Source organism: Platalea leucorodia, assembly GCF_965183815.1.
Source record: "Platalea leucorodia genome assembly, chromosome: W".
NCBI lineage: Eukaryota > Metazoa > Chordata > Aves > Pelecaniformes > Threskiornithidae > Platalea > Platalea leucorodia.
Genome location: NC_138859.1, coordinates 24,610,887 through 24,633,797, shown reverse-complemented (window position 1 = coordinate 24,633,797; position 22,911 = coordinate 24,610,887). Strand labels below are relative to the sequence as shown.

The 22,911-nt window shown below is 47.8% G+C and overlaps 1 protein-coding gene across 1 annotated transcript; it reads left to right on the top strand.

Annotated features, from left to right (window-relative positions):
- Positions 1-13,190: 13,190 nt before the first annotated feature.
- On the top strand, positions 13,191-22,615 carry LOC309601561 (endothelial lipase-like; the record flags this gene model as incomplete). The annotated part of the gene is made up of 10 exons (XM_082334625.1): positions 13,191-13,287; positions 13,417-13,613; positions 14,432-14,611; positions 15,250-15,361; positions 16,531-16,755; positions 17,215-17,457; positions 17,939-18,059; positions 19,358-19,576; positions 20,508-20,600; positions 22,215-22,615. The coding sequence occupies 9 exons, from the start codon at positions 13,191-13,193 to the stop codon at positions 20,590-20,592; spliced, it is 1,479 nt and encodes a 492-aa protein (XP_082190751.1). The 3' UTR covers positions 20,593-20,600; positions 22,215-22,615.
- Between the last annotated feature and the right edge of the window lie 296 nt (positions 22,616-22,911).

Sequence of the window (22,911 nt, the reverse complement as noted above, 5' to 3'; positions counted from 1 at the left end):
TTCCATGGGAAGCACCTTTACAGGCAGCTGCTTCTTAGCAGCAGAGAACAGAAGCAACAAGACATTCAGAGAAAGCTGGAAGAGAGATGTGAAACATAAGTAGTTGACACATGGTGGGAGTTATCACATGGTCATTGTGTTCATCAATCAAATCCAAAACAAACAGGGCGTGTTTTATGTTACTTACCTTTTCTGTTTCCCCGACACATGAAACTGTTTATGATCAGGCACTGAGGGCTTGGAGTGGTGGAAGTGTAGAGGTAGGAGCTTCTGCGGATGGTGTCAGGAAATGAGATGCATGTTTTCATCTTTGTTGGGGGGTTAACAACTGCTCTCAGAGGCAGCCTAGCACATATCTGGTGCTGAGATCGGGGCTGAAGCAGCTGAGCACATGCCCTTGTTGAGATTTACTCAGATTATTCCCCCAGTGCACCAGCTGCCTTGAATATTTAGCTTGCATGAGCTGATTCAAAAAGAGCTTGTGGAGCCTAAGCAGAAAATTTAGGCACATAAGTCCAAAATCATGTTCCCGAAAACTCCTGTGTAGGAGGCAGCTGCCTCCTAATCCTACTGGAATCTCAACTCCATAGGATTTTACCTTAAACCCCCCTGGTGCCATCCCTCTTAGCTCCCCTGTCCAGACCACCCAGCCCTGGTGATGGTGCTGTGCACGCCCAGGAAGACCTCACTCTCTCAGCAGGCATTGAAAGCAAGGATCCAACTGTGTTCAGACCTGAACCGCTCCTCTACTTTGTGCTTTGGAAACTCCTGCTGGTAGCATCCTCCTGGGAAGGGCTCATCACAAGGGCAGCAAAGGTTTCTACCAACTCCTGAGGTAGAAACCTGCAGAAAGCGGTAGTGCCCATCTTAACCCAGCGGTGTGGTGGCCACAGCACACTCCCAGGACATGGAAGACCCACTTTCAATTTCCTTCCCTTGAGAGGTTTCAAAGCCACATCCTAACCAGGAGGCCAGAGGCTATTCCGTGACAAAGATGTTCCTACCCTTCCTGCTGCAGGTTTTCTGCTGAGCAGCTGGCAATGTGTTGGCTTCACACCTCTCCTCTGGATGTGCTCCTGGGGCTGGAAGGGGGCTACACCCATTAACCTGCTGTGGAAGAGCCCAGCAGGCAGCGGGGAGCGTATGGGTACAGGAATGTTGTATCACGTAAGTCCTTTTGTGGATTTAGCTGTGAATAAACAAGTGGCCTTATCAGTCCTACTGGAATTTCCAAGCCAAATGTCATCCTAAGTGACAATCAGTCAACACCCTTGATAGCCACCATCCCTCCTGGCCAGAGGGAGAGGTGAGCTCTGAGACTGGACAGGGCTATGGTTTCATGGCAGGTCTGGAACCAAAAAGAGAGCTCAATTCCAGCCGTAGGACCCCCCTGCTCACCTTCCAGCAGCTCTGCCGGAGCTCAACCACCGCCACAGCAGATGTGACAGAAGCAAACCTGTGCCTGTCCTCAGCCAGCCGGTTCAGAGGCCAAGGCATTACTTTTAGCCCCTACTCCGCTGCAGCTCTAGTGCCTGACTGTCGGCTCAGTCACACATCTGCCTCTGCCGCCCTGCTTGGGGACAGTAATTCCTAACAGAGGGGCAGGTGGAGCAACAGGAGGGTCCGTACTAAAATCCTCGTGACAGATAGATCCATTGGGGCTGACTGGCCAAGCTTAACTCTGGCTTGCTAAAACACACTGCGTGGCCGCCATACTGTAGGAGGGGGTTTTGACCTGTTCTTTGCACAGGAAAAGAAGCCAATTCCTCAAACTTTTTGTAGATTTCTTGGCATTTCTCTTACAGACCCAGTTTTTGCAGCCCAAGAGTTATGTGGGGATATTAACTGTCATTCACAAAATTACATATAAATGGGTTGCTTGTCCTAATGGTTAAGCAGAAAATCTTGAAAACAAAGACATTTTAAATTGAAATCAGCTTGAATGCTAGAAACACTGAAGCTTTCCAGCCTTCAGACAGCTGCCTGCACCTTCTTTCCCTGAACAACTCTCTCCTGACCAGCCTACGGACTCCTGCACTCCTCCTCCCAGATGCGTGGCTCCTCCAGAGGCACAGCTCACTCCCATTATTTGCCTTTTCCTCCCACAGTCAGCAAAACAGTGACATTTGGACACATGGTAGGTGAGTTCTCCAGCTAAGTCACTCTCCAAAACCATGTCCTAAAATCTACTGACCCAGGCAGTGAGTCCCAGGAGCAAGATCTGTGGGCTTGGAAAAGAAGGAAATGCATCTCCAGAATATGGACTGACCATCGTCAGCAGGACAAGACACTATAGGAGTTTTGCTCTGCATCAGTAATTCCGTCTTGGTCACTTGAAGAGCTCAATTATGTTATATATTCCTCCCTGTGATTTTTAAGAAGAGCTGCTTCCATAGGGGGGCAAAAGTTCCTTACTTAAGCAGATATATAATAAAGTTATTTTTATACATATATATATATTTATGTGTATATATCTGTATATATGTGTACATATATAAATCATCATAAGTTCATCACCTAAAACGTGAACAACTGGAATGCTTTTGATTCCCTGTGAAACACAGGCAATTCCTAAAACACAGGCAATTCTTTACAGGAAGAGGTTAGCTACACAGTCTATTTATTTCTGTCGTGTATATGCTGTACCCAGTCCAGGGGTGAGGAAATGGCCAAAGGAGCTTGGCGTCATGACAGCGGAGTATCTGTCCTTACTGTCACCACTGCTGAAGCGTGATGCAGCAGGTACAGCACCTTCCCCGTGCTGCTGGTGACCAGCCAGCCAGGAGCGTGGTCAAAACAAAAAACCCACATCAATTGGTGAGATTGTCTTAATACTCAACTTTTTTTGGCATATTGTCCTAGAGCAATGGATTCATCCACCCTCTGCACGCCCAGCTGGGAGGGAAGCACCGGTAAAATAAATTTCCTATGTGATTAAATAATGCTGTAGCTGAAGTTTGTGTTTATTCAGTGTATTTCTTGCAGCAAACCATTTACACAGGTTGCGCAGGTCTATGACTGCTCATTCATGGCTTTAATTGCCAGAAATGGACCAGCCAATTGCCTTGATGAGTAAGGCAGTAAAGACATCATGTAAGTGCCTGATTATAAACACTATTTGGGATAAATTAAATCCTGGGCTTACATTTGTTCTAACCTGTCTAGCTCATAACAGAGAAATACTGCTTTAAATGTGCTTTTGGTTAATGAAACCAAAAATATCCCTGGAATCAGGGATATTGCCCACAACTTGCATCCACAATTTAGGAACAAATTAAAATATGGGAACTTCAGTTTAAACATAAGAGAAAAATTTTTTTACTGTGAGGATGCTTGAAACCTGAAACAGGTGGCCCAGAGAGGTTGTGGAGTCTCCATCCTTGGAAGTATTAAAAAACCATCTGGACAATATCCTGGGCAACCAGCTCTGGCTGACCCTGCTTTGAGCTGCAGGGGGCTTGCTCTAGATGATCTCCATTGGTCCCTTCCAACCTCAGCTCTTCTTGATCTGTGAATCCTGTCAACATTTCTAAAGCTGAGTGTGCCCTATACTATGAAACACAGCCTCAAACTCCATCCATTTGTCACATTACATCTCCTAACCAAGATAGATCAAAGAAGCTGCCTCCTCTCCTCTGTTATTATCTGCTCTATCTTTCTGTGGCTGCCTTGTTCAAGAGCTCCTCTGGATCAGCTGATAAACCACAATCAAACCTGTTCTTCTCTTTCAGGGGCTTCTGCACCTCCACCTCCCTGCTGGCAGACACAGAACGGAGGAAGCCAGGGAAGGAACGGTCCTCGCAGGCAGGACCTGTCTTTGTCACCCCTGCAGCCCTCTCTGTGCTGAACCAAGGCAGAGATCTGCTCAGAGCCTAGGAAACGAGGCTGGATGATGCCTATTAACACAACCTGTGAAAAAGTTTCAGCCAGCAGATAGGGTTCTGTTCATGGCATGGTGAGAAGCTGCAGCCATGAACATCTATTCCCTTCTTCCAAACCTCTGTTAATGTCTCTAGCAACCCTTCCAGCACCTTTGCTTATCATCCCAGCATGTGGTTTCTGTGTTCATTCCTTCCTATTCTTATTGTCAGAGATTTTACCCTAAGTTTCTGCTCTCTCCTGCTCTGATGACTGCAGCATCTATCTCCCCACAAGACACAGACTTCCCAACTTTGATCCCCCCTCTGAGGCCATAGAATCATTAAGGTTGGAAAAGACCTCTGAGATCATCGAGTCCAACCGTTAACCTAACTGCTAGGTCCACCTCTAAACCATGTCCCTAAGCACCACATCCACACGCTTTTTTGAACACTTCCAGGGACTGTGATTGCACCACTTCCCTGGGCAGTCTGTTCCAATGCCTAACCACTCTCTCCGTGAAGAAATTTTTCCTAATATCTAATCTAAATCTCCCCAGGCACAACTTGACCCCATTTCGTCTCATCCTGTTGCTTGTTACCTGGGAGAAGAGACCAACCCCCACCTCGCTACAACCTCCTTTCAGGTAGTTGTAGAGAGCAATAAGGTCTCCCCTCAGCCTCCTCTTCTCCAAACTAAACAACCCCAGCTCCCTCAGCCAATCCTCATAAGACTTGTGCTCTAGACCCTTCACCAGCTTCGTTGCCCTTCTTTGGACACGCTCCTCCATCTCAATGTCCTTCTTGTAGTGGGGGCCTAAAACTGAACACAGTACTCGAGGTGCGGCCTCACCAGTGCCAAGTACGGGAGCACTATCACCTCCCTAGTCCTGCTGGCCACACTATTCCTGATACAAGCCAGGATGCCATTGGCCCTCTTGGCCACCTGAGCACACTGCTGGCTCATGTTCAGCCGGCTGTCAACCAACACCCCCAGGTCCTTTTCCGCCAGGCAGCTCTCTAACCACTCCTCCCCAAGCCTGTAGCGTTGCATGGGGTTGTTGTGACCCAAGGGCAGGACTCGGCACTTTTAGCCTTGTTGAATCTCATACAGTTGGCCTCGGCCCACCTATCCAGCCTGTCCAGGTCCCTCTGTAGGGCCTTCCTACCCTCTAGCAGATCAACACTTCCCCCCAACTTGGTGTCGTCTGCAAACTTCCTGAGGGTGCACTCAATCCCCTCATCCAGATCATCGATAAAGATATTGAACAGAACCGGCCCCAACACTGAGCCCTGGGGAACACCACTCGTGACCGGCCGTCAACTGGATTTGACTCCGTTAACCACCACTCTCTGGGCTCGGCCATCCAGACAGTTTTTTTACCCAGTGGAGAGTGCACTTATCCAAGCCATGAGCAGCCATTTTCTCCAGGAGAATGCTGTGGGAGACAGTGTCAAAGGCCTTACTAAAGTCCAGGTAGACAACATCCACAGCCTTCCCCTCATCCACTAAGCGGGTCACCTTGTCATAGGAGGAGACCAGGTTAGTGAAGCAGGACCTCCCTTTCATAAACCCATGCTGGCTGAGCCCGATCCCCTGGTTGTCCCGCACGTGCCGCATAATGGCACTCAAGATGATCTGTTCCATGACCTTCCCCGGCACCAAGGTCAGGCTGACAGGCCTGTAGTTCCCCGGATCCTCCTTCCGACCCTTCTTGTAGAGGGGCGTCACATTTGCTAGCTTCCAGTCATCTGGGACCTCCCTGGTTAACCAGGACTGCTGATAAATGATGGAGAGTGGCTTGGCAAGCTCCTCTGCCAGCTCCCTCAGTATCCTCGGGTGGATCCCGTCTGGCCCCATGGACTTGTGAGCATCCAGGTGGAGAAGCAGGTCGGTGACTGCCACCTCTTTGACAACCGGGGCTTCATTCTGCATCCTATCTCCATCTCCCAGCTCAGGGGGCTGAAAACCCTGAGGATGACCAGTCTGACTATTAAAGACTGAGGCAAAGAAGGCATTAAGTACCTCAGCCTTCTCCTCATCCTTCGTGGCAAAGTTTCCCTCCGCATCCAACAAAGGAGGGAGATTCTCCCTGGCCCTCCTTTTGTCACTGATATATTTATAAAAACATTTTTTGTTGTCTTTAACGGCAGTGGCCAGTTTAAGTTCTAGCTGGGCCTTTGCCTTTCTGATCTTCTCCCTGCATAACCTCACAACATCCTTGTAGTCCTCCTGAGTCGCCTGCCCCTTCTTCCAAAGGTGGTAAACTCTCCTTTTTTTCCTGAGTTCTAGCCAAAGCTCTCTGTTCAGCCAGGCTGGTCTTCTCCCCCGCCTGCTCTTCTTTTGGCACATGGGGACAGCCTGCTCCCATGCCTTTAAGACTTCCTTCTTGAATAACATCCAGCCTTCCTGGACTCCTCTGCCCTTCAGGACTGCCTCCCAAAGGACTCTGTCAACCAGGCTCCTGAACAGGCCAAAGTCTGCCTTTCTAAAGTCCAGGGTAGTGGTTCTGCTGACCCTCCTCCTTACTTTTCCAAGAATCGAAAACTCTATCATGTCATGGTCGCTGAGCCCAAGACAGCCTCCGACCACCACATCACCCACCAGGCCTTCTCTGTTCACAAACAAGATGTCCAGCAGGGCTCCTCCCCTGGTTGGCTCGCTTACCAGCTGTGTCAGGAAGTTATCCTCCACACACTCCAGGAACCTCCCAGACCGCTTTCTCTCTGCTGTTGTTGTATTTCCAGCAGATATCTGGTAAGTTGAAGTCTCCCAGGAGAACAAGGGCTAGGGATTGTGAGACTTCTCCCAGCCGCTTGTAGAATGCTTCATCTGTTTCCTCATCCTGGTTGGGTGGTCTATTACAGGCTCCCACCAGGATATCTGCCTTATTAGCCTTCCCCCTGATCTTTACCCATAAGCACTCAACCTTATCATTACCTTCATTGAGCTCTATACAGTCAAAACACTCTCTAACATACAAGGCTACCCCACCACCTCTCCTTCCTTGCCTGTCCCTTCTAAAGAGCTTGTAGCCATCCATTGCAGCACTCCAGTTGTGTGAGTCATCCCACCATGTTTCCGTGATGGTGACCACATCATAGTTTTCCTGCCATGCAATGGCTTCCAGCTCCTCCTGCTTATTGCCCATGCTGCGTGCATTGGTGTAAATGCACTTCAGTTGGGCTATAGATCTCTTCTCCAACACAGGCATGCCACCCCTAGGCTCATCCCTAGCAAGCCTGGTTTTATCCCCTTCCCTCTTCAAATCTAGTTTAAAGCTCTCTCAATGAGGCCTGCTAGCTCCTGAGCCAGAATCCTTTTCCCCCTTTGCGACAGGTGAACCCCATCTGACTCCAGCAGGCCTGGTGCCATGTAAACTGCCCCATGATTGAAAAACCCAAAATTCCACTGCTGGCACCAGCCTCTGAGCCACGTGTTAATGAGATGGGTCTTCCTGTTCCTTTCCATATGCCTCCCGGCTACTGACAGAATGGAGGAAAACACTGCCTGCGCTCCTGATCCTTCAAGCAGTCGCCCCAGTTCTCTAAAGTCCCTTTTGATCATCTTTGTACTTCTCTCGGCTACCTCATCACTGCCAACCTGAACAACCAATAGCGGGTAATAATCGGACGCTTTTACCAGCCTAGGGAGCTTCCTGGTAACGTTTCTTATCCTTGCCCCAGGGAGGCAGCAGACTTCCCTATGGGATGGGTCTGGTCAGCATATCAGGCCCTCTGTTCCCCTCAGAAGGGAGTCGCCTATGACAGTTACCCTTCTTTTTTTCTTACCAGTGGCCATTGTAATGCGTGGGGTTGACTGGCTCCCCCTAGTCAACCCCCTGGATGGATCTTTGTCCCTCCCTCCTGGCTCCCTCCTTCCCTCCCTCTTCCAATCATCCAGCTACCTCCCCGTTCCCTATTGCAACAACTCTGACACAAATCCCTCTTTCAAAGCTTTCCCTATCTGTCCACACTTACTAATCCTCTCTAGCTGAGCCACCCTCCCCCTCTCCAACCTCTCCTATCCACTCCACATGGTCTTTTCCAGGGGGCATGGCCCAATCACATGCTGGTGCTCGGGAAGGTCATATGATGGGTAGGGACTGCCGGGCAAGGCTGCAGCAGGCATCTGCTGAACACGGGACCCCGCTAGGTAGCACACCTCCAGCTCCCACCCCATCCAACAGCCATTGGTCACCCCGTGACTCAGTCAGGTGCTGGACCTGCAGCATGCGGGGACACAACACCAACTGCATGGGCACGGGACAGGAGACATGGGCCATGGAGTTGCATTGCAAATGCAAGGAAGGAATGTTATGCGCAGGGAGGTGGTTTGCGTGTCGAGTCCTGCACCCATACCCCAGACTGGGCAGGTCTGCGGCCACTGTTCCCCTGTCCTGCCTGCCTGGCAGGTCTCTGCTCACACCTCCTACATCGTGCTTTGCTTAGAAAATATCACCCTTGCCCTGCGAAGCGTATCATAGAATCAGAGAATAGAATCAGAGAATGGTTTGGGATGGAAGGGACTTTTAAAGGTCATCTAGTCCAATCCCCCTGCAATGGGCAGGGACATCTTCAACTAGATCAGGTTGCTCAGAGCCCCATCCAGACTGTCCTTGAATATTTCCAGGGATGGGGCTTCTACCACCTCTCTGGGCAACCTGTTCCAGTGTTTCACCACCCTCAGTGTAAACAATGTCTTCCTTATATCTAGCCTGAATCTATACTCTTTTAGTTTAAAACCATTACCCCTTGTCCTATCACTACAGGCCCTACTAAAAAGTCTGTCCCCATCTTTCTTCTAAGCCCCCTTTAAGTATTGAAAGGCTGCAATAAGGTCTCCCCACAGCCTTCTCTTCTCTGGGCTGAACAACCCCAACTCTCTCAGCCTTTCCTCATAGCAGAGGTGTTCCATCCCTCTGATAATTTTTGTGGCCCTCCTCTGGACCCGCTCCAACAGGTCCATGTCCTTCCTGTGCTGAGGACCCCAGAGCTGAATGCAGTGCTCCAGGTGGGGTCTCACCAGAGCAGAGTAGAGGGGCAGAATCACCTCCCTCGACCTGCTGGCCATGCTTCTTCGGATGCAGCCCAGGATATAACTGACCTGTACAGAAAAGCCCTCTTGTTTTTCCTGTGCCCTGACCTTAGTCTGTCTGCCTGTCTGTCCTTGGACTGGGAGTTCCTGGAATGAATATCGGCAATGTCTGTACATCACAGGCAGGAACATGAGTACAAAGAAATGCCCCAAGCTTGATACTCACAGAACAAAATATCCAGAGCAGAAACTGTGCCACATAAGTAATATCTCCCCCCTCTGCAGTAAGCACTAAGTATAAAATAATTGGTGGCGTGATGGGATGATGACAAACCAAGAGGTCCTGGGCTGAGCAGGCACAGGGTGGTGCAAGGATTAACCCGGGATGTTATTTCACCGCAGAGCCACCTCTCCAAGGACCGCAGACCTTTTGGGGTGCAGTCAGCTCTGCATGCCCATCCGATAGATGGGTCCTCCCAGGGCCTTCGCCCCAGCTCGGTGCACCCTGAGGTTGCTGCCGTCTGAGCAGCCCTTCCCTCTCTCAGTTTGTTCTCCAGCCCCATCTCTACCCCTCCTCCCCCAGCATCTCAGAAACAAATTAGGCAGAAGGAGCCAAGAGGGAAACTAATACCAGTCCCATTAAATTCTACTGCCTGAGCTGTGTTTTATAATTGAAAAGAAAAACTGTTTTATAACTTAAAAAAAAAAAAGAGAACAATTCCTCTCTCTCCCCTCCTCCTCCTCTCCTGCAAATCCTACTCCCTCTTTCATTGGAGAAAAGGAATGAAAATAGAGAAAAAACAGGCAGGAAGAATGGAGGGTGTGTAAAACACTCTCAGGTTTCTAAATGTGGAATTTAAAATTTGCAGAATAGCGATAATCACTCCCTGACACTGAATATCTGACCTAAAGCAATGAAATCAATCTTTGGCTTGTGCAAATGAGCAATCCTTAACAGGAGCATCTTTGACTCTTGTTGTACTGTTGCTTTCAGTAACAAGCACCCCACAAACCCAAGAGCCACAATTTTTCCCCATCAGGAGGGCTCACTCAAGCCAAGTGCTCCACTTGTGCCTTCCTAGCGATGTGAATGCGACGGGATGCAATCTTAGCCGCAGGAATACTCTGCAAATCCTTCCTGCAGCCACTCACCGAGGCGGTGGTACCCTGTCCTGGGCAGCAAAACACTCTGCTGCTATTTCCATGATGGGTCATCCCTGGGAGAATGTGGGATGCAATGTTGGCAGTGCTGTTCATGCACAAGGCTGCTGTCTATTTTCCTTGTGATCTCCAGAGCTGCTCACACCAGAATTACTCTACCTCTACAGGTCTTTAAAGAGGTTGTGTGATGCTGAAGGATTTTCCCTTTTCCCTTAACACTCAGCTCTTCGACAGTGTGGTTCATTCATACTTCTTGCTGTGATTTCTGCAAGGAAAGGACATGTCAGTACGTTAATTTTAAAGACAGGGAAACAGAAGCATTAAAGACAATTATTTTGCAAAAGGTTCCTGATTTCAGTTTCCTTGCGCAGGATGGTGACAGCCTGTTTCTATCAGAGATGCTGAGCTCCTGCAGAAGATACTGACCATAACCCGGGTCTGAGATGTTCTGCTCATACGGAAACGGCATTGAAAGGGTCTCATTGCTGGATGCATGGACATGGAAACCTCTCAAATTAAATGCTGCTGCTGAAAAACCTGCCTAATCCTTCCCCAAGATCACCAGCAGCCTCCAGACCTTTAAATATTTTAGCATATTAATTTGCATATCATACCAATTTTAGCTTTTTGCTACTAAGAAACCAGCCTCAGCCACCCAGCACCCACCTGCAAAGAGCTTGTGACTACAGCTGAGTGGAACATTTTTTTTCTATTTTCTATAAAAACACTCATGATTTCAAAAACATTCCTGTTCTGCTTTTGGACTGAACTGAGATCTTTGGGAAGTCACAGTGGGGATGGAGAGAATAAGAGCCAGAAAGACGTGTCCAAGAATAGCCGCTATCTCCCCGGGCACTGCCCTGCTCACACCAGCTGCTGGGACAAAGCCTCCAACACCCTAAAAGTGCTGTATATATTGAGCTTCTAGCTCTTTTAAGGCAGATTATTTACCCTGGTTTATTATTTATTACAATATCCAGAAATTCCATCTGTGAGCCATGAAATCTTTCCCAGTGAAAAACTAACCAAAACTAAGAATTTCTTAAAATTATTGGGCTTAATGAACTGTTATTTTCCAAGCAGCTCTGGGTGGGAACCTTCTTCCTCCCAGGCCATTAGGGTTACAGAGAGGTCAGTGCAGAGCCGCAATCTCTGCATTGATACGATGCCCATCACAACAGTTCCTGAGCATCTGCCTGGACGATCGTCACCTTTTGGCCGAAGCATCCAGGAATTATTTTGATGCACTTCTTCCTTGCTGTTGCTAAGCTATTCTTACTGCTACTGTCATTCTTGGAAGGCAGAGGCGAAGACTAGGACCCCCCTCCCAGAGCCTGGCGTTGCACAGACAAAAGGAGGACACGTCCCCACCCATTGCAGCTTTACAACGGCAAGAGGCAACAGCTGAATGCAAAGGCATGGGAGGAAGAATGAGAAGACGTCGCAGTGACCTACGGTCTGGCAGGGTTTTGTTGGCACCAGGAATTTTTTAAAATGATTAAGTGTTTGGTGATGAGGCTTAGCTGATTCATTTCCTGCAGGAGTAAGTCCCGTCATGGGCCAGCAGCTGAGAAACCTCTGTCCTGTCTTTTTTAGGCCACTGCTGTCAGGATGCTGCTCCTCGAGAGGGACCACACAACTGCGGGAGAGGCTACGTCCTCAGGACACTCTGCTCAAACCCACGCTCCCTGGGGAGAAGCAGTTAGCATCATCTCCAACCTCCTGAAACAGGAGGTGCTCAAATAGCTCCCAGAACATGTATTCATTCTGCAGAGTCAGAAATTAAGAGGTTCTGGGAACGATCCCCAAGAGAAGAGCAGCAGTCCCCAGCCACAACCTGCTGCATGTACGAGAGCTATGAGAAAACCTTTTAGAATAGGATAGGATAGGATAGGATAGGATAGGATAGGATAGGATAGAATAGAATAGAATAGAATAGAATAGAATAGAATAGAATAGAATATTTCAGTTGGAAGGGACCTACAATGATCATCTAGTCCAACTGACTGACCACGTGGAGTCAGGAGGTGGCTGGGTTGAGCAAGGCTCATAGGGGTGTGGAGTACGAACTCAGCACTCTGGGAAAGCACTGCTGGAAAGTCAGATTAATTCTCTCCATCAATATCTACTAGTGAGGGCTAAAGCAATGCCCATACCCGATTTCCCATTATTTCCCTTGCTGTTGACTGGTTTTAGGCCTCCCATCTTTTCCTCCTCGTTTCTGCCTATCATTTGCCTGCACCTTTTTCCTGCCTTCTCCCCTGCCATTTTTATACATCACAGACCCTGGTGCCTCATCCTTGCTTTCCGCTGTGAGTTTGGAGGGAAAGGGAAGGAGCCATGGGGCCGAGGAAGGGGAAGAAAGAAAGACCAGGAAAGCTATATGTCCCAGAGCATTACCTCTTCTCCTTACACCACATGTGGTGAGACAGCAGCAGCAAAATAAAATGAAATATCTTCTTATGGATCAGTAACTGGTAAAAATATAGGCAATAAAAAAGTAGGAATAAATGGTTAGTTTTTCACAACAGAGGGTTCAAAACTATTTACAGTATTGCTAACGTGGCTGCAGAAGCTGATGGTGATGCCCTTCGGGAAGTATCTTGTACCCATTAGGTCCAGAGCATCCCGAGTGGCAAAGAGCTGGGGGGTTCCCACGGGTGGAGCTGAAAACCGCAGACCCATGCTGGCACCTGGGGCGGTGGGTGCAGAGGGGGAATGCTGCCAGCCCACCCGGCCCTTTGCCGTGTCCCGCTGCCACTTTGCCCACCCGAAGAACGTGCCTCCGCGGGGCCGCCCGTCCCCGCTGCCCCTCGGGACCCACCCGTGACCACCCCGGCGGGCTCACCCACCCAAACACCCCCACCTGGCCCGGCACCCTCCGCAACACACCGCGGGGTTACCCACGCCGAGCGCTCCCGCGGGCCGGCACCACGCGTGAGCACCGCACCACGCCACGCCCCCGCTTGGCCCTTCCATTCAAGCTCTCCGTGACGTCAGGGAGGGCGTGACCAATGGGAGCGGCGCTGCGGGCCGGCCCCATCGGGCCACGAGCACCGCCCCGCTGGGCCCCTTAAAGCGCCCCGCCGAGCACAGCCGGCCCTCACAGCTCCGGCCCGCCGTCCGTCCGAGCGATGAGGAGGCTCGTCCTCCTGCTGTGCACCGGCGTGACCTGTTGCATCGCGGCAGGAGGCGCTTCGCGGGTGGCGGAGGGTGCGCTGGTGGGAGGAGGTGGGTGAGCGCGGTCCCACGTGAGACACGGGGAGCCGCGGCGGGGTACGCGGAGCAGGTTCCCCTCTCGCAGGTGAGGCTGAAGCCCAGCGGCGCTTTGCTGACCCTTCCTCCTTCACTGGTTTGCAGATGCCACCATAGCCCAGCTGCTGGAGGACACACAGGGCCCTCTGCCGGTACCGAAGCCACAGGTGAAGTTCAACCTCCGCTCCTCGCTGGACACTGAAGAGGACGGTTGCACGCTCACCATCAGCTGGCAAAAATGTCTAGAGGACTGCAGGTTCAATGTGACAGCTAAGATCTTCTTCATCATTCACAGCTGGACAGTAAGTATGGAGGATCCTGCATGGCTCTAGGCAACGCTTAGTGTTCAATCGATCCACTTGGAGAGAGCAAACTGCCCTGGAAATGGTCTGTGTGCAATAATCTCTAGAATATGTAGGATTTGGGACAACTTTTCATGTTTTGAGTACTATGGCCTCTTAGTAGGTGCACCTGAGGTCTCTGGAGCAAAGTGATGTGGGTCATACTTAAGAACTCTGTGAAATCACCCAACTCATTCACAACTGCCCAAGATCACTTCATGTCTGTATAACATGAACATGGTAAAGAGAAGGTGATATTTTCCCTAAAATCCAACTAACTGACCACTATACTATGACCACGTGACTTGACACACAGACTTTCTGTAATCTTAGCTGTGTGTCTGCAGTCTTGACTTCTGCTATGTGGGCTCCTCAATAAAGAAAGAGGGAAGACTTTATCAAATTTTCTTCTTCTGCATTTGATGTGGCTGAGCATGTGACACTAGGGGACTTAGCAACTCTACCTGCAAACGGTGGTGGCAGGACTGGAAAATAATTGTGCAATCCATCAGAATTTCTGAAACTCTTGAGAAAAAGATCAATAAGGTGGCATGTAACAAATGCCTCTCCCTCCTGCCTTAAAAAGCAAGGTGGCTAATTACATCAAGAGTCTCTCAAAACCCATTTTTCTTACACCGTTAGTGCAGTGCTGAGAAGTAGTGGGGTTTGCAGAGGAGCATATAGCTGGAGCACAATATGTAAATGATATACAAGTAACAACTGTGAATATGTAATCTGGGTCCTGTGAGCTGGAAACTACCACCTGAATCTCTTTCTAGATGAGTGGCATGTTGGAAACCTGGCTGGGCAGCTTGATATCTGCTCTTCAGGAGAGGGAGAAGGATGCCAACATGGTTGTGGTGGATTGGCTTTTGCTTGCCCACCAGCTCTATACCGATGCTGTGAACAACACACAGATTGTTGGAAAAAGTATAGCCAGGCTGCTTGACTGGTTACAGGTAATGCGAGTTAAGAACAGTTTCTGTTGTAATGCTCCATGAGGGACTGTTGCACAAGAGAACAGAGCATACACCAGCTCCAACGCTCATGAGTGGGGAAGGCTCTGGTGTAATCCAAAGCTCAAGGCTTGGTGGGGCAATGGCTCATAGCTAAGGTGCTGCGCTCAGCCCTTGTGCGACCTTTCCTAGGAGATGCTGCTTTGCAGTGTGCTCGAATCAGTGATGTTGAAGCGGACTTCAAATTTAGGAGTCCTGTCTGAGCAATGTGAACTTAGGAGTTGGGCATTCAAAGAGGGTGGAAAAGGAGAAGGAAAAGGTCCACGGTGCTACGCTTGGCACTTAAGTCTGTGGCCAGTACTGAGGTCTGCTGGCAGCTCCCTGGGGAAAGGCTGCTCCAGATGCTGCTTAAACAAAGAATATCATAATTGGGGTTGGAAGCTGAGGGCACACCACAAGTGCCATCCAAACCATTCAACTTTTACTTGTCTTGACAAAATAAAGAACGAAGCATGCTTGTCTGCCCCATCTTTCCAATCTATTCTTAGAATTGGATTTGAGAGTCCTGCAGATAGGAGCGGTGCCAGATGCCCTGAAAGGTGGGGGGGCAAATTATCATATCTTTTTTTTTTTCCTTGCAGGAGAACCCGCTCTTCCAGCTCAAGAATGTCCACCTGATCGGGTACAGCCTGGGTGCCCACGTTGCTGGCTTTGCTGGTAACCACATCCATGGGACAATAGGCAGAATTACAGGCGAGTGGCTTTTTAAGCAGTCTCTTACCTTTCCTTAGAGGCAGCGAGTTTCCCCGAAGAGGCTCGTTTCCTGTGTTGCTGCGATTTTGTTTTGGGCTTGCTTAGTCAGAAATGACAAGTTTCCTATCTGTGGCAGCAGTAGGGAGTAGGAGTCTCTTGACATGAGAAAGTATCTTAATTTTGAACCCCAAATGTAGGGGAGGTTCAATGAAAAAACCTTTCGGAGGACAACCTGATCTTGAATATATTTGAAGTTAAATGTGGGTTCAAAACAAGTTCAGCTCAAGCTCTTACTATCCAAATCCTAAGCCTCTGAGTGATACTGTTTTTGTAATTATAGCTCATAAACTAAGGGAAGTGAGAGCTATTGGGTGCAGTTTGTCCCATGGGATGTTTGGTCAAAAAAAAACCCCAAAACCCAAACCCAACCCCTCATTCTGAAAATATCTTTGAGAGTGCTTCTGACTCCAGAGGAAAGCTGATTTCAACGTGTGAGAACTTAGGGCATAGTACAAGGGGTTGCATTAAGCATTTAAATGTGACACTGGCAGTGAGAATTCCTCGGAGCCTAGCAAGAAATATCTGTATTTAGTTAAGCAGGAAAATTGCCTAACAGTCAAGTTGGGGAATGGCTCAGGAGCACAGCTTCAGGTTGTGGGTGAGGCTCAGAGGTTAATAGAAAGTCCCAAACCCATCATGGGATCTTAGATGCAGGAATTACCTGGCTGCTGCTTAAACTTGTATTAGTCCCTCCGTATGTCCAGTCTGAAAATAGACTAAATGTAGCCAAGGCAGCTTTGGCTACCAACAGTCTCTGTGGGGTGCTAGACCTCTTCTGGTGTTCAGTCATCTGCTACCTCTTGAAGTATCTCTTCACTGTGATCTAGCAAAGACTCATGGCTTCCAACAGGCAATCTGAAGCCATTACTGTAGAGCAAACTGGTGCTACTACTGGACTGTATTACACCAAAAGTGGTATGGGACATCTTTGTTTGTTCCCTCAGTGAGCCCATGGTGAAGAAATCTTGGGGGACAGTATCTGCAATGAGGCAGGGACTGTCTGCGTAGCACCTGTTTAGAAGGGCTGCTAGCAGCAGGCTCCTGGCTATATTCTGTATGAAATAACCCAATTTCTTACCTGGTATCTTGTGTACTGTCTCTAACACCAGGCTTAGATCCAGCTGGCCCTATGTTTGAAGGAGTGGTCCCTAGCAAGCACCTCTCCCCTGATGATGCTAACTTTGTGGATGTCCTACACACCTACACAAGGGAAACACTAGGTGTTAGCATTGGGATCCAGATGCCTGTAGGCCATGTTGACATCTACCCCAATGGGGGAGACTTCCAGCCTGGCTGTGGATTAAGTGATGTCTTGGGAGCAATTGCCTATGGGAGTAAGTTCTCATTACTTATTTTGCCTCTGGTCAGTGTAGACTCCTCACAAATAGACTTGGGTTGATGCTGGGGCGGGGGTGATCTGATTTACAAGAGCAGAGAAAACTATTTTTTCCTTCTAAACTGCCTGTACTACTCAAGATAGTTGCTAGAAACTAGACCTGCTTTTAATTCTGAAGTAGCATGTCCTCACTCTAACACCTGATCATAAACTATGGTCTTCTTATGCTAGGTCTAGAATCCTCTTTAAATCTCTTTTCATGGTAGACATTAAATGACAAATCCTCCTCAAGTGTCTTGCACTAACCTCTTGAATTGCTAGTGTTTGAAAAATGTTCAAGTTTGGCCATGCTCAACTCATGTTGGGCTACAAAAAGGTATAGCTCACTGTATCTTATCAGCTGCTGGAGTGACAAATGCTTAAACAAAATGTATCCCTTGCAACTCTGCTTTTCTAGCAATCGGTGAAGTTGTTAAATGTGAACACGAGCGGTCTGTGCACCTCTTCGTGGACTCCCTTGTGAACCAAGATAAACAAAGCTTCGCATTTCAATGTACCGATTCCAGTCGCTTCAAGAAGGGCATCTGCCTGAGCTGCCGGAAGAACCGCTGCAACATCATTGGCTACAATGCTAGGAAAACAGGGAACAAAAGAAACAGCAAGATGTACTTAAAAACAAGAGCTGACATGCCGTTCAAAGGTACACTTTCCCTCTTAAAAAGAGCATAAACTCATCTCTAGGAGCAGACTCCCAAAGTCAATGTTGGGAAAGATGTAGAAGAGTAGCATCACCTCAAAGCAGTGCAGCACCAGGCATTAGTCTTTTGCTGTTACCTGGCTGCATTGCTGTGCTCCTTCCTCTGTGTAAAATCAACAGGGCTCTGGCCATAAGGACGCCCTGCCTTTTGAGCAGGACTACAGCTTATGCATGTCATACTTGCAAGACCACCCCAACCTTAGAGCAGTGTAAGGTTTGGGGAGCCCTCCCCAGAGCGGACCTGCTGCTGTTGTGTAAATGTCAACTTTGTAATCAGTAAGGGCAGGAAAAAGTGATCAATGATGTCTCAATAAATACAGGGTCTAGCCTTTGCCAGCCAACACTATTTCACAAAGAGCGATGCTGAGCAATGTTGTCTCTCAGCAAAGCTGGTTCCATCTATGCTCTCCTTGTTTCTCTCCAGTCTACCACTATCAGATGAAAATGCATGTCTTCAGCTACAACAGCTTGGGGGAGGCTGACCCCACTTTCTCCGTCACCCTTCATGGCACCAATGGAGACTCTGAACCTCTCTCTTTAGAAATGTAAGTAAGCTGGCCTGTTGTGCTTGCTCTAGGTAAGGTAGCCATTGGGACTAGACAAGGTGTCATTACTCTTTCTCCTCTGGTAACACTAGCATTGCATCTGAGCCTAGCAGCCTCGCTTCATCACCATTCAAAAACCTTTTCATCCACTAACTTAATTTTAATTTATTGCTGAGAAAGCAATTCAATATGCCCAGTCCTCTCTGTATTAGCCTTCATGGCTCATTGTTGAAGTACTTTGTTTTGCTTTTCCCCCCTCTACCATTTGAATCATAGAATCATTAAGGTTGGAAAAGACCCTTAAGATCATCAAGTCCAACCATTAACCTATCACTGCCAAGTCCACCACTAAACCATGTCCTCGAGCACCACATCTACCCTTCTTTTAAATACCTCCAGGGATGGAGACTCAACCACTTCCCTGGGCAGCCTGTTCCAGTGCCTGACTAACCTTTCAGTGAAGAAGTTCTTCCTAATATCCAACCTAAACCTCCCCTGGCGCAGCTTGAGGCCGTTTCCTCTCGTCCTATCCCTTGTTACTTGGGAGAAGAGACTGACCCCCACCTCGCTACAACCTCCTTTCAGGTAGTTGTAGAGAGCAATAAGGTCTCCCCTCAGCCTCCTCTTCTCCAAACTAAACAACCCCAGCTCCCTCAGCCTCTCCTCATAAGACTTGTGCTCTAGACCCTTCACCAGCTTTGTTGCCCTTCTTTGGACATGCTCCAGCACCTCGATGTCCTTCTTGTAGTGAGGGGCCCAAAACTGAACACAGTACTCAAGGTGTGGCCTCACCAGTGCCGAGTACAGGGGCACTATCACCTCCCTGGTCCTGCTGGCCACACTATTCTTGATACAGGCCAGGATGCCATTGGCCCTCTTGGCCACCTGAGCACACTGCTGGCTCATGTTCAGGTGGCTGTCAACCAACACCCCCAGGTCCTTTTCTGCCAGGCAGCTCTCCAGCCACTCCTCCCTATATCCCCATTTGGATATAGTCTGAAAGCACCTGTATCTCTGGAGGCATTGTTGACCTCCTTTAGCCTCTCCCAGAAGAAACACAAGGCATGAAATTCACCTTTAAGCTATGGAAGGATGGCTGAGATGAATACATGATGCATTGTATTGAACCAGCTATCCAAGCTCACTTTCTTTAGCATCATCAGTAACTAACTGGTGACAGCTGAATGTGGAGCACTTGATAAGCTGCAAAGGGCTCTGTTTAACTTCTTGCATGGAATGAATGAGCATCTGGCATACTTCCATAAGGAAGAAATGTTGAGTTTCTGCTTGTCTTTCAGGCTTGATCAAATTGGCCTAAATGTTACTAACACTTTCCTGGTCTATACTGAAGAGGATATGGGTGAACTTTTAAAAATAAAGCTCACCTGGGAGGTAACATCTCAGTCATGGTATGATCTGTGGAAAGAGCTGAGGAGCTACTGGTATCGGCCTGTGAAGTCTGCCCAGGAACTGCATGTCAGACGTATACGTGTGAAATCTGGGGAAACACAACAGAGGTAATAATTGTGTTAGACTGTATGTGAGATGACTCAAAACTTCGATCAAAAGGGGAAATGTTCAGAGTCTAGCAAGAAAAGTTGGTGTTTTGAACTTAACTGGTACCTTGAACTGTCTTTCCTTTTTGGTGTTTTCAGTTAATGCTCCCTCATAGCGTAGGAGAGTGGGTTACTTGCCAGCAGGAGGTTGCAAACTAGGCTTTAAGCAAAACTAGTTGCTGCAGATCAGATCCAAGATGTTCTTTTGCTTTATTTAGATACTGTGACACTGTCTTGCCTGCCCTTGGGAACTAGATTAGCCTACTTCAAGATGGTTTAGATCATACCTGAAGGGTTAAAGTACTGACAACGCCAAAAATACTGAAACATAGATGGGTATGGCTATTATTTACATACATAATGTGCTGATTTGGCACAACAAGCTAGACCTAAAATTGCAACCAGTAACATGGTGACACCAACTCCTTAAGCACTATATTGCTCCTTTTGAGATCTCTGTAATTGGAAAGCTACCTGAGCAACCAACAAGAAGTAAAGCTGCCAAGCATGTAGCACTGCACTCCCAAATCTTGTGTTAATGTTGTTCTGAAGGTAACCCAGATCTGTCAAAGAACAGCAGTTGATATTGACAATTTTCCCACCTTTTTCAGAGCTTTAAATAAGCATCACCTATTATCTGTAAGGTATTCTGCATCCTAGTTTCTACAATCTATGAAACATAGGGGTAGTAGAAGCAAAGATCCCCAAATAAAATATTAAAGTAGGAAATAAAACAGCCATTCAACAGGCTAATGGTGTATCAAGATGCTCCACAGGAAGGATGTCAAATCAAACAACTTGTAATATGGACTGCAGCTAATTCTAGGACATGTTATTTGTTAATCATGGACACAACAGGTACCTTCTTTTGACTTCTGATTCCTCCTCCTAGGTTTGCTTTCTGTGTGGAGGATTCCCAGCTGACCAGTATAACTCCTGGTAAAGAGCTCTGGTTTGCAAAGTGCACAGAGGAATAGCAAAAAAGGTAGGGAAAATCAGCTAAGAGAAATCCTGTCTGATGCACATGGCTGTGCTGGGATGAGTGGAGCCAGGTTTTTTTGTTTAGACTCCTGGAACCTCTTTTTCTTTAAAAAAAAAAAAGTTAATAAAGTCTAGCCCAAGATTCCCAGCTATTAGACTTAATTTTCATGTATGCCATGACCATCACTAACTAGGTGATATTATCCTCACTTCTGATCTTGGTTTGTCATCTTGTACCTTTACATGCTTACTCCCAGATTAGTATAACATGATCCCTGAGCCTAAAGAACCTGTCTGCTTGCTATTGTGGTAGATGCTAAAAATGAGGTGCTAACAATACCCAAGATCCTTGCAATAGTGGAGGGCTAATTAGAGGCATCTATTAACTGCCCTGTAAAACAGAGGAAAGCTGGGAGTGCAGGGGATTGCCTCAAAGACTGTCTCAGCCTAGTAGAAGATCTTAAGCTGCCAAGAAATCTCTTAATCAAGTTTGGGCTCAACTACATGAGCAAGACACAGCTGAGGACTTGCCACGATGTTACAGTACTGACTCCTCCTGCTTCATCTCCAGCTAGGCTAATCTCTTCTGGTTCAGGAGAGTGCAAACTCAGCCACTGCTAGAGCATCTCAGCCCTGCTTAACCTCTGGGGGACTTTCTAGATGCCTAGGATCAGTCCTCAGAGCATGATTTCCAGTAAGTCTGGTCCCAGCAGTAACAGCTTGATTGCTTCAGACTGCCTCTAGTCATGTTTTGAATGAATCCCTGTTCATTTGACTAAATGATTGTCTCCTTCAGATGAAGCCCAGCCTTTTGGCCTCTTAAATTTCAGTTTGTAAACTTAGAACTTTGTAGCTTCTAATCTGGAGACAAAGTGCTTGTTAGGGCTAGCAAAGCCCTGTGGAAGTCATGCTTTGCACAACCCTCTTGGGTGGAAGAGCTCAGCTCAGAAATGCAAGCTGGTACCGTTCCAGGTTTGGCAGAAACTAGGAAGCTGTACTACATACAGTAGCAAACAATTCTGTGAATGAAACCCCTGTGCAATAACTTGTTGCTCTGCCACAAGTCTTGAAAGATCAAGTAACTATTCCTGCAGATAGATACAATAAAAGGCTGTTTTGATATGCTACTCTTTAATAAAACAGAATTGCTGGCAGATGTGCCCTTCCTGCTTTACTCATGGAGTACAGCTTTTGCATGAGGCAGAGGAGTAGATCTGAGCTCCAAAGCACTATGGTTTCTAGGAAATGATCCTTCTTCCCAGAGATCATGAGCAATTACTTGCTGTTCAGCTCTTCATTCCTGCCAAGTTACTGGAAGATTATAATCTCCCTACTTGGAGACTGAGTCTGCAAACATCTGTCCACCCTGAATGGATCTGAACAGGCAGAGTCTAGCATCAAGACCTGTAACTTCTGTTTGCAGCCTACTTCCATGCATAATGTCTGCTTCAGGCTCTCATTGAGTAGCTACTGGGCAAAGTGTTGCTTTGACAGAATAAAATACCAACCTGTACTGTCTAAACCTGCTCTTAGTGTCCTAGAGGTTCTTAGGAATTATTTATTACTCCTCCTAACTTCTACATTTAACTAGATTTTTTTTCCTCTCTGCTTTTCCCAGATCTGTCTCAAATTTGCTTTGAAGACTTCTCTAAAGACTCACAACTGAGCAACCTAGATGCATGAAGACCACACAGGTGGAAAAATGCTCTGACAAAAATCTGGCTTGGTAGCACTTAAAGCAACTAGCTCTTCAGGACAAAACATCTTGGATCAGATGCAAGAAACTGAGGAGCAATTGATGGACTGTGGTCCTAGACCTAGAATAACTAAAACTACATTCTCCCTTCCCTAAGGAGCCTGGTTTGTGCATTTAACCTTACCTTGACCTGTTACACACTGCGTTTCCTGCCTGCTCCCATTAATCAGGGCTACAGATGAGATCTTCACAGATCTAGACCTCAGCAATGATCTTCTGGTCTGCCTGCCAGTGGAGCTGAGAAGATAACCATGCTAACTGCCTATCAGACTGTTGGTGACAGAGCTGCCAAGAACAAATTAGCATCTAGTGTAGGAGTTACCATGGGTCCAATAGCACTATGGGCTGTGGGAAGACGAGACCAGCACAGGTCAAGTGTACAGGGTTGTTCGGGGGGGGTGGGAATAAGCACGATGCCACTTAACTTCAAGTTGTCCTTTGCTTGCCTTAAAGATAATTCATTCTGTGTCTGGCTGATACTGAAATCTCTATATATTACCTTTGAAGAAGGTAGTACTCGATCCTCCCTGTACCTAGGGCAAAGCACAGTGCAGATGGC